Raw genomic sequence first — 15578 nt, forward strand, 5'->3', positions numbered from 1 at the left:
AAACTGTGGGCTAGAAAAATTCTGGTATGAGAAAAGGCAGTGAAAGACAATTTTGGCATTGTTAATCTGAGAAAGCACAATTTGGAGTGCATTGCTGAAATTTTCAACAGTTACTGAATGCTGGTAGGAGTTACATTAGACATATCTTAATGGCTGCCTCCCGGTTCTTCTGGCTGACTGTCACAAAAACCTCCATCGCTGTTTTTTTTCCCCTCTCCCCATTTTTTCTCTTTCATCTTTTGGATCACACAAGTGTTTCTGGTTGTGTGCTTTCCCCATAGAATCTCTATCAAGCTCCCTTAGCCCTTGTTCCTCAAGGGTTTACCACTGTTGTAAGTGGAGGTCCATGGGGGAATTCAAATTGAGATCTGTGACATCCAGGAAATCGATGTTGAATATGCTGGGGCCACTGGTGGTGAGGTTGCTGAAGCCTGGCGTGGAGTTTGGTGGAGTAAGATCCAGCCATTCCATTGTTTCCCAGGGAGATTCTGTGAAACTCAGCTGCAGGCCACTGCTGTCCACTGATGAGGGTGATAACTGCGGATGCATCGGGGAGAGGGGCCCAGGCAAGAGCTCGTGAGCACTGAAGAGGTCTTCGGCAGCCTTCCCTGGGAAGCCATCCATGATTCCATCAAAAGGAGTCTCCTCATTGCCGATCTTGAGGAGGGTGACGTCACTCACTTTTCCCATGGGGCTGTGAGAATTCAGTAAGACTTCTAGGTGTTCATCACTGTCGGTGGCATAGTGATCAAAGGAGATCTGACCTCCCGAAGATGCCTGTTCAAAGGGAGCTGAGGACTTGGGGAGGATGGTGGTAGGGCTGCAGGAGGACCCGGGTATCTTCGGGACTTTTTGAAGACAAGAATGATCTTCCCTGGCATCAGCAGGCATTTCTGTTGGTAAAACACAGCGTGACTTGTTACAGCTCCTCAAACTGGCCAGGCCACATGATGAGTCTTTGGAATAAATGAGATGCTCTTTAGAAAGCCCAGAAGATGGCCATGCTTTTCTGCTCAGCACTTAGCCCTGGGCTCACCCCTACCTCTGTCGTCTCTCCATTTCTTCTTTTTTAAAGTGTCCCAAAATATCCCCACCTTGGCACTTCCACTCTTTTCTGCTGGCTACTTCGCCCCCTTCACTACCACTAGCTGTGTTGGAGGACACTGTATCTCTGTCATACTCTCTGTTGGGCAGCAAAGGAGGGATGATTGTCGTCTCACAGTTATTTTTATGTTGATACCCCCCTTCTTACTATTCCTCAGTGGTTTTTAGGGCAGCCCATTTCCCTAGTTGAGACCTGCGGATCACACCTCTCCATCTTTTGGGAACTATCTTCTAGTTCGCACCCATTTTGCCATGTCGGTGTTTCTTATTTCAAAGACTATATATATATTCATAGAAGTCACACACTGCTCATGCTGGCCTCTCAGTTCCTTGTCCTTCCTATCTACTCCAGTGATGATGGCCTCCCCACTCTGGCTGATACCTTGAGCCTTGTCCTTGCATAGCCCACCCTTCCAAGAACTCTATCTTAAGCAGGATCTCCCACTCTCTGTCCTTCTCCTTCCCCGTCTCTAGCTCGTTTATGACGTTTTCCAAGTCAGTTATTTCTAAGACACTCTTAGGTACCTTATCTACTGGTGTGCTATTGACCATTGCATGGCAGTAATGCCCATATCACTTCTTTCCTTGTTTGGATCATTTTCTATGGCCCACTGTTACGGTCATTCCCACCATTTTGCCCTTCTCTCCCAGCTTAGCAAAATCCTCCACCCTGATAAGCCCCATGCAGTTTCTCTTAGCCTGCACCAAGTAACCTGGATATAGAATGAGAACAACGATTCCACTGAGCTGGCTGGGTTTACTTTCAGTTGATGGCATCAAACCTCCTATTTGCACTTAATTCTGCCTTACGATCTTGCATTTCTCTATAAAACTCATCTCATTCATGACTACCCATGGCTATCCTTTCCTAGACTCTCCCACACTTCCTTCTGTGTCCTCACTACTCTGCCTCCTGGCCACATACTTTAGTAAGAAGAAGGAGCACCTGGTAGAGGAGTCATCTTCCTTCATGAAACTTCAATACAAACACACACCTGTGCTCTTCTCGCCTATCCTCCTTGTTATGATAAGAAACACTGGTTCTCTTGCTCACCATTCATCTCCCTTACCAGACTGTGTTCCACGGAATTATCTGGTGGAGATCTGAGTTTAGCATTATGTCTGGTATTTTATCTCTGAGTCATTGACTGCCTCCTGTTAAACTTCAAGTGCTGTTGATGAAGAGTTCAGCCCCATGTTCTTGTCTGACCTTCATACACTCTCCTTCAGACCTCTGGTTCCTTTGTGTGTTTTCAAATTCTAGGTAGACATTCTGTGATATTCCTTAAATAAATGAATGAATGGGTTGAGGGACATACTGGTTACTTTTATTGCTAAGTGGAGTAATAGTTAAGCATGAACGAGGCATTCATGAGCAATAGCTGGCTGAATTTCAGCCTGACTAGTGAGTAAAGCTTTCACTGTTTCAAGAGTTATTTCTTTCTTCTTGTAATCAAGAAGACAGGGACTAGACCTTCAGAAAAGTGGTGGAATAACAAACCACACTTCCAGAGACAGGGATGACTGAAAGATGACTTGCAGAGCATCCCCAGGATAAAGGTGGTGAGAAACCATCCACTGGGGTTATCTTCTCTGCTAACAAGGTACACCTGAAGCTCAGAGGAATGGACTCTACCAGCAGACTTCCTGGTATACCTGACTTAGTGTGTCCCTGACTGTGGTCATAAGAGGCCATATCTTAGAGAGACCACAGGTAGGAAGGATCCTGATGGACAATGGGCAAGGCAATCTTACCTCCGCTTTCAATGAGGACATCCAGGAGTTCATCCATCTGCTGACTCCGAGTCATTTGCTGTTTCAAATTAGCCAAAAAGAGAGCAGAGAGGTTAGGAGGTGGCCACGTCGGTATGGAGACAGTAGAAGCAGAGCTTTGGACTAGGCTTGCTTAAGGATTCCAAAAAGCATAGTAAAATAGAGCAGAGCATAAAACTTGCAAGCTTTGCCATTTTAACTGTACATTTATTTTTTCATCAACGCTATGTACCCACATAACTCTTTTGATATACAAAACTCAAACTCTATACACAATAACCAACACCTCCCAGTAACCTTTTGCCAGTGCCGATAGTCACTATTCTCCTTCTTACCTCCATGAATTTGACTACTTTTGGTCTTGGACTGAATGGGGCTCTGTAGTGTGATTCCGCCACATTTAGTTTTTCATTTGTCTGCTGATGGGCACTTGAACTATTTCTACTTCTGGCTTTAGTGAATAATATTGTTAAGAGCTTAGTTAGACCTACTAAAGGGCTTTGGTCCATTTGATCAAAAATCTTAGTGTAAATTGTACTCAGATAATCCACTGAACTAGATAATCCAACACAACAAACAAGAATGAGGGAGATGGGAAATGTGAGCCTAGCCTTGCAAGGAAGCTTCTGTCCCAGAAGGAGGCATCTTAATATACATCCCTTTCTCACTTTGGAATCTACTTGTGTTCACCTCTGTTTGGCTGCTATGGACATGGCCCAGGATGTTGGCTTCAATTTTCTTGGTTCATCTTGCAGAACCTGTGAGTCTGCTCTTGTCTCTGCTCATTTGAATGGTTATAAGCACAGTCGAACTTCTAAAGTTTTCAGAAATAGGAAAGTCTATATCATGACATCTTTGGATAGCAAAGGAAACCTTACTGCCTTGGGTTTGATTTCAGGAGACTGGACAGCAGGCAGCACCTGATATCGATGCTCTGTTCTGGGTTGGGTACATAGATATAATTATTTGATATTATAATTAAATTGAAACTACTTGAACATCTCATCCTTCAGTATCCTAGGAGGCTAATCTCTAGGAGCACTCATCCTTGGGTTCCAAAATCTTCAGGGGCTCCAGTCTATTCTATAAAACGGTTTAGTATTTGCATAGAACCTACACCTGTCTCCCTGCCTTGCAAGTCATTGTAGAGAGCCGCGTGGAGTCACACCTGATGGCTATGTGTAGAGAGCTGCATGGAGCTGCACATGATGGTGCTGGCTCCTGCCCTCGTGATCCCGAAAGCGGGTGCTCTCTGTGATAATCAACTCCTAATATCAACTAGGCCTGACTTATGCTATTATCATGCAATGATTGTCAGCTGCTTGCATATGCATGGAGCTATGGGCAGTGCCCACCTGGCAATCTGGGGTTGGCGGCCCAGGCCTACTTAAGGGCTGGGAGAGGTTTGCCCAGAGAGAGAGAGAGAGAGAGAGAGAGAGAGAGAAAGGGAAAGAGAAAGAGAAAGAAGTTGTGAATAAAGTCCTGAATAAACTGCAGCAGGAAGAGCTCCGGTGTTGCGTCCTTCTTGCTGGCCGAGGGGGACCGCGACAAGTCATCTCTGGAGTTTGCTGCCTAATACAGTGTAAATGCTGTGAAAATATCTACTGTGTTGTGTGGCTTTGGGACCGGTGACAAGCAGAAGGGGTGTATGCTCCATATAGATGGAGCTGTGACATGCCTAACACAGCACGTGAGACTTGACTCTTGACACACCCATGCAAGTGCTGGAGAGGCTGAGGACCTGTGAAGCGGCTAGATGCTGGCTCACGATAAGACAGACAACCCTTCCATCTGGGTGTGTGCAGAGACTTTCAGGACTTGTTTCCCTAGTGCGTTCAAGTCATGGCTGCTAGGATGCACTCACAGAGGGCTGACTAAAATCACCCAGGTTTTTCTTTTTCTTACCTTTTAAAATTCTGAAGTATTTTCAAAACATAAATATAAGTGTTGGAGTCAATGAATTTCCCTGTATCTATTACTTAAGTTCAACAGCCATCAATACTGTTTCAAGGTCATTGAATTTTAAAGCTAAGAAATTAGGAAAATGTAGTCTTGACAATTGCTCTCATATCTGAGCACCTACCATGTTACCAAACAATGAGGTAAGTACAAGATTATCAGTAATCCTTACAGAGTAAATACTTTTATTTTCTTGAAGAGAAGTTGAATGTGTATCCAACCTCAGTGACAGCGGCAGGTGACAGAATTGGCAGTAAGGCCAGGCCTCAGGAATGCCTACTCAGCCTGCTCTCCCTGAATACTCAGATGTTACAAATGTCCCTCAGTTTACCAAAAGGTAATGCACAGGTAAAGTGATAAACTGATATCATAGACCAAAATGCATTGTGCTCACACAGTCCACTGCACACCCTTGCTCAGCAACCCAGCATGCTGTAGAGCACCTGGTTTCTCTTGTGTTTGGGCAGCTGATTAGGAACTGTGGCTCACCTTGGCTGCCCAGCCTGCAGAACACTGTACCACATGCTACCAGCTTGCAATAAAGCCCAAATTCAAAATGCAGGTAGATTGAATGCATGACATTTTATAATACCACAAGGTAGAAAAGTCATCAACAGAGCTATCCTGACTTGGAACCAACTGTACAACCCTGTCTTCAGGTCATATGGACACACTTTGTTCACTCTATTAGGTAGGGACTGAACCCACTCAATATCAGAATCCACCAAACATACAACACTTAATACTGCAAAGGTCTGCTTACTGAGTCCATTTATTGAACCGTATAGAGCTAGCCATGTGGTTACCTGCTTTACTGCATCTTCGTAGGATGGGGGCTGGGTTATCTCAGAAACCACTGAACTTGACTTGGAAAAAGTTGGGGATGGAATTGAAAACTTCGGCCCCACCTTGTCAGAAGATTGCAAGCCAGTCATCTGCAAGTGGATACAATCCAGAGAACAACATTCAGTACATCTCAAGGGACAATGCCTGTATTCTAAAAACTACCAAGTAGTAATAATGAAAGCCTGAGATGAGGAGAAAGCAAACAGCACTAATAGGTTAACACCAGTTTGTGCCATTGTGGATATGTTAATGGAATCTTAGCATGAAACTCACTGATTGATTTCCACCCCTAAAGTGTACCCTCTTTTCTTTTTCTTTTCTCTCTCTTCCTCTCCCCCCCCCCCTTTTGGGTCTCACAGTGTAAGCCTGGATATCCTAGGAACTCACTATGTAGATCAAACTGTCCTTAGACCCTTACAGAGACACACCTGCCTCTGCCTCCTGAGTGCTGGGGTGAAAGGCGTGTGCTCCCATACCTATCAGCTGCATCATTTGCTACTGGACATGAGCTCAATCCAATACAAAGAAATTCTTTAACCCAGGTATTTTCAGAACAATCCATTCCAAACTGGGTCGTTTTCACAGTTACTGTGAGTGTGGTCTTCTAAAAGTGCCTAGCCTGTAAGGGTTTCTTTCCCTTTGCTGACATGAGGCCTGGGACTCAGTTATGGCATGTCTACCTTTTGTACAAGTTGTTCCATCCCTCTCTTTGCTCTGGGAACTCCCCACATCCTGACTCTTTATATCTCCATTCCTTTTATCAGATTACAAGCACCATCTCTTATCTTCTCTACAGAGACTTGGCTCTGGACCCCAGTTTTCCATTTCTTTAAAACATTAATCTGTTAGGTACCCATCTCTGTCTCCAACACTATTCTCTACCATGCTCCCATTTCAATTCTACCCTCCCAGAAACTGGTCTGCTGCCAGCTTCTCTGGTACTGACCTTTGGATGGATAACAGGGCTTTTGGGACAAGGGTTGAGCCCAGCACTGTGACTGCTGTCTGCTTGGGTACCAGAGAAAGGCTGATGGAGGCTGGAAGATGGTGGGGAGAAGCTAGGAGGATGGCTTTCGTGTGCCCCTGAGGTCTGTGGAAAGACACACGCGGCAAATTAAAGAACAACCAACATACTTGATAGTGGCTTTAGCTGACCCTTCTCACCCTATCTTCTGCCCCCAGGTTTATGATATTTACAAAGCTTCATGAATTCTGTTAACAGGTGACTATATCTAAAACCTGGTTTTGCACGTGTCACCTATGGATTACAAACTTCCACTAGTTCTCAAATATCCATAGCACAGACTCCACACACCTCACCTGTGTAAGAGTTCAAGACTCTTTATGACTATAGGCATTTCCTAGTTCTACGAACCTAAACTCTCCTGGAACCACGACTTAAACATTTTACCTACCTTATTCACACGGAATATCTCTTTTCTACTTAGACTTTTCAAAACCTCTTCATCTTTATGGACAAAAGACAAGCCTACTGAACTCCTGAGCTAGCCTTCTCGTTTTTTAGAGCTACCTGTGAAGTGCAAACTGGTCGGTCACAAAGCCTTCCAGGACTCTGCCAGCACTTTACGCCTACCCACCCATTCTGTGCTGCGTGATTTAATGCCATAGATCAGTCTTGTTGTCTGATCTGTGTGAAATTGCTACCGTCCTATAGTCTTTGTAAACAATAAATTATTGTCCCATCTTATTCCTCCCCAATAGCACTGATATCCTTAAAATGGAAAATCATGGCTCAAGCCATGGACCAAGGGCTATTTCTACCTTTGTTGCCTAGGGCACTGCGCATGCAACAGATGTTTAGGAATGGTGCCGATTAGCTGTCCCAGTATGTTCTTTCTGGAGTGGGTATCACTGATGCTAATGTCCTGTTCAGGTAAGCTTGTGAAATTCACTCTCATTAACTCTCGTCATGCTGCACACCCTCAGAGTAGCGGTATTACATTGTGAACTTTAAAATCAACTAATGCTGGCATTCTAGGCAGTGAGTTCTATCTTCCAGGATCTCATTTGTCTCAATGGTAAACAAAGCACTGAACTGGAGCCACAGGGGTGCAGTGACAGTGGACAAGATGGCTTCTGTTCATGCCTTTTAATACTTTAATTGGCAGCTACCCAATGTGGGTCATCGTCTTAGATTTTATGATCTTTTGACAATGTGATTTTCTTTTTCAATAGTCTTCTATATGCTTTCCTAATAATCCGTTTGTTTCGTGGACACAAGGAAAGTCTTTGCTAATCACATTGGGTGTAGTCTTTGAGCTATCACTCCCATTCTTCTGTAGCTCTTTCTTAATTCTGTCCCAGACACACACTGGCCTTCTTTCTGATGCTTCAGCATTCTACTTAGGTTTGAATCCCAGGGAGCTTTCACCTGATGCTTCTTCCATCCCTTCATCCCAAATCTTAACAGTGTTCTCTCCTGTACCTCTTTCAAGGTTCCTCTGCAACATGCCTGACCTCTTTAGTGGCGATTGCAAACTTCCAGGCTTCTCACACAACCCAGCCCTTCTCTACTTTCTCTACAAGATGGATCATCTTTCTCCTCACTGCCCAGAACCTGTCTTCTCACAGGAGTAGAGATTTTTCTCCTGTGGTAGAGTGTGGCACATGGTAGGTCTCAATAAATATTTGATGAGAATGTAAGAGAAGGGGAAACGCTTTCTTACATACAGGCTATCTTTCTGTCTCCCCCACCCCACCCCATGCCCCAAAATGTGGTCTTAGGATGTAGCCTAAGATAGCCTCAAACTCACAGCAATCCCCTACCTCAACTTCCAGAGTGCTGGAATTCCAGGCAGGTACAACCATGCCCAACTTCCTTTTGACTCTCTTGATAAAACGATTTGGGCTATAATAAGGGTTGATATTAATTTTTGAGCATTTTTGAGAACATTAATCAGCAAATAATAGACCACGAGCTCAATGCTGCTTGGGGCCTGATTTGTAGATAACTTTATATTGGAAATGTAGGCTTTATTCCGAACTGTCTGTGGATGCATATTTGCTACAAGGGCAAAGCTGAGGAATTTGTCCCAGAAGCTGATGGAGGAGTTACTTTCATTTAATAAAGAAACTGCCTTGGCCCATTTATAGGCCAGCCCTTAGGTGGGTGGAGTAAACAGACAGAATGCTGGGAGAAAGAAGCCGAGTCAGGAGTCGCCATGATTGTCTCACTCCAGACAGACGCAGGTTAAGATCTTTCCTGGTAAGCCAGCTCGTGGTACTACACAGAATATTAGAAATGGGTTAGATCAATATGTAAGAGCTAGCCAATAAGAGGCTGGAACTAATGGGCCAGGCAGTGATTAAAAGAATACAGTTTCCGTGTAATTATTTCGGGTAAAGCTAGCCGGGTGGCGGTGGGAAGCAGCCCCCCCCCCCTTATTACAACAAGAAGCTATGATTTCCAGACGTTTGCCTTCTAAACCTTTGTAGAGCACGTTTGCCAACCCACATGGCGAAGACTGGCTGTGAAGGCTCAAGGACGGTAGAGTCAGTGAGGTGCTGCCTCACTGCCAGGAAGCCTTTTCCAGCTCTCTAGTGGTGGGAGTCCCTCTTCCACCTCCTGAGACACCCTGTGGCAAGGTCAAGCATGCTTGCTTACCTGTGCGCACCCTTGGCTGTTGCTAGGTGAGGAGACCCCATGGCTCTCTCTCTGCGACCCAGAGGAGGCGGGCAGGAAGTAAGGGTTGTTGGGTGAGGGGGGCAGGCTGATGTGCTGGGGGCTCTTCAGGGTCCCCAGGGGCGAGTGCTGAGGGGAGCACTGGGGGCTGAGAAACGTGGACGAGAGTACATGGGTTTGACCTGAGGACTCCACACAGTGGGGCAGCAGCTGAGCAGCCTCACAGGCCGGAGGGGGACTATCAGAGCTGTGGCCTTGTCCCTTCCCAGACACTTGTTGGGCTGCAAAGGGACAGCTAGAGACATCTTCCTGCTTGATGGTGGCGGCCAGGAAGGGCAGTGGCTTTTGGTCGCTGCAACTGCTCTTCTGCTTCTGCAGCTGCATCCTCAGCTCCTCCACCTGCCGCTGCTCCTGCCGCAGCTTCCAGGTGAGCTGGTTGATCACCTTTTGCTTCTCTACCAGCATCTTGTCCTTCTCCGAGTCCAGCCCATCGGGCTCCGAGGGGCCGGAACCCCCATTCAGGCTGCTCAACAGGCTCTCGTCGGTGCAGGCTGGCACCGGGGACGCATGCAGGCTGAAACCAGGTGACGCATCAGTGAAGGTGTCTGGCAGGGACCCTGCGGCCGACAGGTCCGATGAAGCAGGGGAGATGGGTGGGCTGGAGCTGGTGCTGCCGAAGTGATAGAAGCCCGATGGGGAGGACTGGTAACTGGGCAAGGCGTTGGGTGTGACAGGAAAGGTGACAGTTGTGATGTCCCCGAAGTTGGGCACAGGGTTGCCAGCACAATCCTGGAAGGGTCGAAGCCTGTCCACCAGTGCCGTCTTGGTGCCCGACACCGGCAAGCCTCGTATTCGAAGCTGTTGTCGTAACTCGGACACCTAAAGGAACAAGGGCTCCGTTAGAGCAGTGTCGGGGTGAGGTGTGCTCACAGTGTATTTGTATTTGCTATTTAGGGAGCTTTGGGATATGGGGTACACACGTGAAACTTTACAGTATATATCCATTTCTTTTTAAACACATCTTTGCAATCTTTCTCTTACTTCTGATTTAAACCAATTTTGTGTGATTTTAACAAATCTTTTTTTTTTTTTTTTAAAAAGCAATCTCCTAATAAGTCCATCCTAAGGTAAAAATAGCATGAATTTGAAAACACAGGGAATACACCTAACTTCCGGAACAAGCCAGATGAGTTACAAGGCCTGCATGGAGCATCAGTCATTCCCACGACCACACATCAGACTGGACCTAGAGACCATTCCTGCTGCCCCACAGAAATGACTGACAGCTATCATTAACCTGAGAGTCAAAAATTAATTCAAGTATGATGCGTATGGAATGCATATCATTTCACACCACTGCAAGGAAAAAATAAACACACATGGAGCCCCTGTAGTGAAGACCATATCTGCCCTGTTTTTCGTGGCCACAGTCATGAGAACGCTTTTCTTAATTCAATGGTAAAATCATCTCGCCCACAGCTCTCCAACCCCATCTTAGCTGGTTTCAGTTTTGTGGAAAATTGGTGTCTGCCTGGGCTTAGACATAAGTCTAAGAGTAAACCACAATATCTGTAAGCCGTTCTGGCTTCTTCTACTGAGTGCTCATCCTCAAACCTAAACAGATACCAGCTCACTGAGGAGCTTGATGGGAAACACAGATCGTGGCTCCACCCTGGAGTTCCCCTTCCGAAGATCTGGGGTGGGAACCAGGTATTCCATTTATGATAATCCCAGGAGGGTATTTATGTCACTGGTCTTGGGACAGACTTTAAGAACAAGACTTTATGTGAAAACCATTTTTGGAGGGAGTAGGGAGTGGGGAAGATTGTGCATATGTGACTGTGTCTGTACACAAATGTGTGTCTATTCAAGAGATGGAAGCCAGGGCCTTGCACATGGTAGACCAGTTGTCTACTCTTGAGTTCCTCTCCACCTCCTCAGCTTGTCTTTTGTCTTTGTTTTGTCTGACTGCCCCCTGACTCTTAATCCTCAGGCCCCATCTCCTCAGTGTTGGGATTACAGACATACTTCACTATGCCCAGCTAAATGTTGGGTCTATTTTATTTTTCACGACTGACTAGATATCAGTTGTGTAGTGAAGAAAGTACATGGTGATAAAAACTAGGCCCTTTCTGATCCTAGCTTCTTGATCCTCTGTGCTTTCTCTTTGAAGTGGGATATTAATCCCTGCCTTTTTCATTTTTGCAAGGGTATAGATGGATTTATAAAAGCTCTTGGGATAATGCTGGAAAATGGTTGTGCAATATAAAGCCATTATTATTATATTGATACACATGTAGCTAATTAATTCTCACATTCTTATAATGTTCACAAGTTGTAAACTATGAAATAAATGCAAGCATGGGGAACTGGTTAAACAAAAATTACTGCAAATGATGGGGTACCAAAGATCCACTAAAATTAAAGTTTTGAATGTTTGTTGACACTGGATGATGGATAATCATTTATGATCTATTATTAACTGAAAGAAAGTGTTGAGCTGATACTATTTTAAATAAATTAAATAACAATTCATAATTTAAATTAATGTTTGCTTATGAAATTATGTAGACAAACATCTGCTAAAATGTTAACTAGTACACTCCTCACTGCGTTCTCTAAATAGACTGTCCCACTTCTAAATAGACACATCACTTCTGTGAGTAATGCAGGAAGCATATTAAACACCTAAGGGCCAATGATTCTGTAAAACATAGGTAAAACTTTTCTGTAGGAACCGAGTTTTTGAGCAGTAAAAGCAAATGAAGTCATCATAAAAATATCAACAACCAAAATTTAAACTTTCATAAATCAAAAAAGCATACATAAAATGCAAATTTAAATAGTAATCCTTGGAAAGAAATTAGTGATAACATAAACAATTAAGTTGCCAAAATGAGTATTGTGCTTATCATTATAAGAGAAAAGGGTAGACTGGAGAAGTGGTTCTGCAGCTTAGAAGAGTTGTGGCTCTTGCAGAGAACCTAGGTTCAGTTCCCAGCACCCACATGGTAGTTCACAATCACCTACAATTCCAGTTCCAGGGGATCTGATACCCTCTTCTGATCTCTGTATGTACCTAGTATGCACATGGTATACACATATATATATGTGTGGGCAAGACGCTCATACATATGAAATAAATAAATAAATAAATAACAAAAAGATTGAGACCTAATATAAAAATAGGTAAGATATCTGACCCAGCCCTTTATAAACAAAACATAATTTAAAAATATCCCATAATCTATGTGTAGGATCACTAGCAATTTAAGGAAGTAGTGCAATTAAAATAAAAGGTTTGTTTTTGATTCACCCAGTGACAGAGAAGTAGTAGTGTTTTGTATGAGCAAAGCAGCCATGGAATAAAGATCTTGACAAGTTGAAGGCCTTTACAGTCTTCCTGTTTAAGGTATGTCCCTGCAAGAAGCAGCCAAACAATGGCTGGGAGCTGGTGAGATGAGTACCCTCACTCCCTCCTGCACCCCTGAGCTGTGTGGAGTCAGCATCTTGATGTGCACTGGGATGCACATTGGGGGGGAGCTGCTTCAACATGTGGCTCTGCAGCAGACTATTCAGCAGAGAGAAGTCTGGGGACATCCTCCAAGAACTTTAAAAAATATCACTGTGATGTTTTGCTTCTGGTTTTTGTTTGTTTTTTCAAGGCAGGGTTTCTCTGTGTAGCCCTGGTTGTCCTAGAACTCACTTTGTAGACCATGCTGGCCTCGAATTCATGTAGATCTGCCTGCCTCTGCCTCCCGAGTGCTGGAACTTAAATGTGTGTGCCACCATGCCAGGCTAAAATAATATTAATGTATTTTAAACCAACAATTTAACATGTATGAAGTTATCCAAGAGAAATAATCAGAGAAGATAATAGATGTATGTTCAAAGGGCACTGAAATCTTATTCTGAATAGCAAAACATTTGGCAGCAAATTAAATTACCAGGAGTGGAATGCTAACTAGGTGATGGGGTGATTTGCTGTTATTAAAAATAAAACTTTTATTGAATATTAAAAGTTATGGAAAATGTTCATGGTGTGCTAAGGAAAGCATGTCAGTAATTTATGGGCAGCATAATTATTTAAAAGTGGTTGTTGTCAAACAAAATGTGTTCACATGCATTTCAAGTTGGAAGAAGCATAACATCGTGTTTTCTCTGGCTCTTGTCTGCTAAAATGCCATTTACTTTGTTGTACACAATCATGTTTCAACTGGAAAATGTCCCTTTACAGTCAAGTGCAAGCTACGAGAAAAAGCACCACGGCCGCCTTCGCTGGCATCCAGGATGCTGCTCTTGTCAAAGTCTTGCTGGACCTTTTTTTTTTCTTTCGAATTTCCTGGTTTGAAAAAGTGCAAGATGGCAACTCATTATTGTTTTAATTTTGAGTTACTTAAAATTAATGAGTTCTGCACTTATTTTTAGAATCTGTTCTTGCACCGAATAATTTGGCTACATTATTAAATAACACAGATCACATTCTAAAATAAAATGAGTACTTGTTTAGTTCAATTTCCCTTAAGAATTTTAGATTATTTGACTGTGTGGGCTTGCGTGAGACAAAGGCTTGCACAGCCCTCTTCTCTACATTCAGTCCTTCTGATTCTTGGTAACTTTAAAGTCATTTATTATGAAAAATTCTAACATACGAAAAAGTAGCTAGAAAAACACAATGGACTCATATCCATCCAACAATTTCAGTAATTAACAATTTATGCCAATTTTGCGTCCCTCTCTATTTCTCTAAAATTGTTTTGGGGCAAATTTTATAATTTAATGGTGTGCAACTCTGTATCTATCTCTGAAAGAAAAGTGCTCTTAGACACATAGAGACAAAAGCCTTATATAGCTCACCTTAAAATGGACAGTTTCTTAATTTCCAACAAATATTTTCCCAATTTTCAGAATTTTTAGTTCCTTCCCTTCACACTCCCTCAAATTTAATTTATTAAACAAGGTTTTTAAAAAGTCAATGTGCTATGAAAAATCACTAATAAGCCCACCCGTTTGTGTGTGTGTGTGTGTGTGTGAGAGAGAGAGAGAGAGAGAGAGAGAGAGAGGTGAACCCCTCAGTTTTTTTTTCCTTCCTTCCTTCCTTCCTTCCTTCCTTCCTCCCTTCCTTCCTTCCTTCCTCCCTCCCTCCCTCCCTCCCTCCCTCCCTCCCTCCCTCCCTCCCTTCCTCCCTCCCTCCCTCCCTTCCCTCATTTATTGAGACAAGGTCTGTCCTTGCCCTGGAAATTGCACACTTGACTTGACTTGCTGGCTAGCCAGCCCCAGGGATCCTCCTGTGTCTGCCTCTCTGGTGCTAGGGTTACAGGTGTGCGATCATGCCACACATAGGTGCTGGGGATCAAATTCAGATCTGCATGCTTGTACGGCCAGCTCTTTCTCACAGAGTCATCTGCCAACCCCATATCTCTGTAAGAAGAAGCCAAACGCCACTCAGCACACTCTTCCTTTATGCAGTGGAACGTCTGCTAAAGAAATGTCACATAGGCCTGGAGAGATGGCTCAGAGGTTAAGAGCACTGACTGCTCTTCCAGAGGTCCTGAGTTCAATTCCCAGCAACCACATGGTGGCTCACAACCATCTGCAGTGAGATCTGGTGCCCTCTTCTGGCCTGCAGCATACATGCAGGTAAAACACTGTAGACACAATTAATAAATACATCTTGAAAAAAAAAAAAAGAAACGTCACATAAACTGTCCTACCTTCCTAATCATCTCAGGGTAGGACCGCTTTCATCAATCCTTCATCCCACCCTCTGCAAATGTGCACTGGGAGCATCCTTTTTCCTTCTTATCCCCTCCCATTTTTTTCCTTCTCACCCCCCCCCACTTTCTCTCTCCTCTCTCTGTCTCTGTCTCTGTCTCTCTCTCTCTGTCTCTCTCTCTCTCTCCTCTCTCATGGTCTCATTTACTTTTTTGATTTCAGCTTTTCCCACTTGGCCAAGGATTCTAAAGTGTATGCCCATCCCCTGCAGCACAGCTAAGTGAGGCTAATGTGTTTATTATCATAGAAATGGATTAGGTTTTCTCTTGGTTGCTACTTAGCATTCCCAACCTGAATGAATTTGTCTCTGTTTCTTCTGCTTCAACTCACTGAGAGTCTACCCTTGGTATAACTTTCCCAGGACTCGGAGACACATCTCCCCACACTCAAAGAGAGTTCAAATCCAGCCAATCCTCCTCCCTTCACCCCTTCCTTTCTATTCTCATCTTTTCCAGTAGGCAAAAGCTTGTGATCAGTC

The 15578-nt window shown here is 44.0% G+C and overlaps 1 protein-coding gene across 2 annotated transcripts in view; it reads right to left on the reverse strand.

Annotated features, from left to right (window-relative positions):
• Positions 1 to 215: 215 nt before the first annotated feature.
• Positions 216 to 15578, reverse strand: part of Myocd (myocardin) — a 47426-nt gene continuing 32063 nt past the window's right edge. Inside the window, exons 7-11 of one of the 2 annotated variants that reach the window (XM_057775489.1) lie at positions 9308 to 10204; positions 6629 to 6772; positions 5643 to 5771; positions 2860 to 2917; positions 216 to 893 (exon numbers count right to left, since the gene is read on the reverse strand). In XM_057775489.1, the coding sequence (XP_057631472.1) occupies positions 322 to 893; positions 2860 to 2917; positions 5643 to 5771; positions 6629 to 6772; positions 9308 to 10204 (1800 nt within the window). In that variant the 3' untranslated portion in view covers positions 216 to 321. The remainder of the gene's footprint in view (positions 894 to 2859; positions 2918 to 5642; positions 5772 to 6628; positions 6773 to 9307; positions 10205 to 15578) is intronic. The other variant, XM_057775490.1, reaches the window with a different exon arrangement.

The sequence above is a fragment of the Chionomys nivalis genome, chromosome 7, assembly GCF_950005125.1.
Source record: "Chionomys nivalis chromosome 7, mChiNiv1.1, whole genome shotgun sequence".
NCBI classification, from domain to species: Eukaryota; Metazoa; Chordata; class Mammalia; order Rodentia; family Cricetidae; genus Chionomys; species Chionomys nivalis.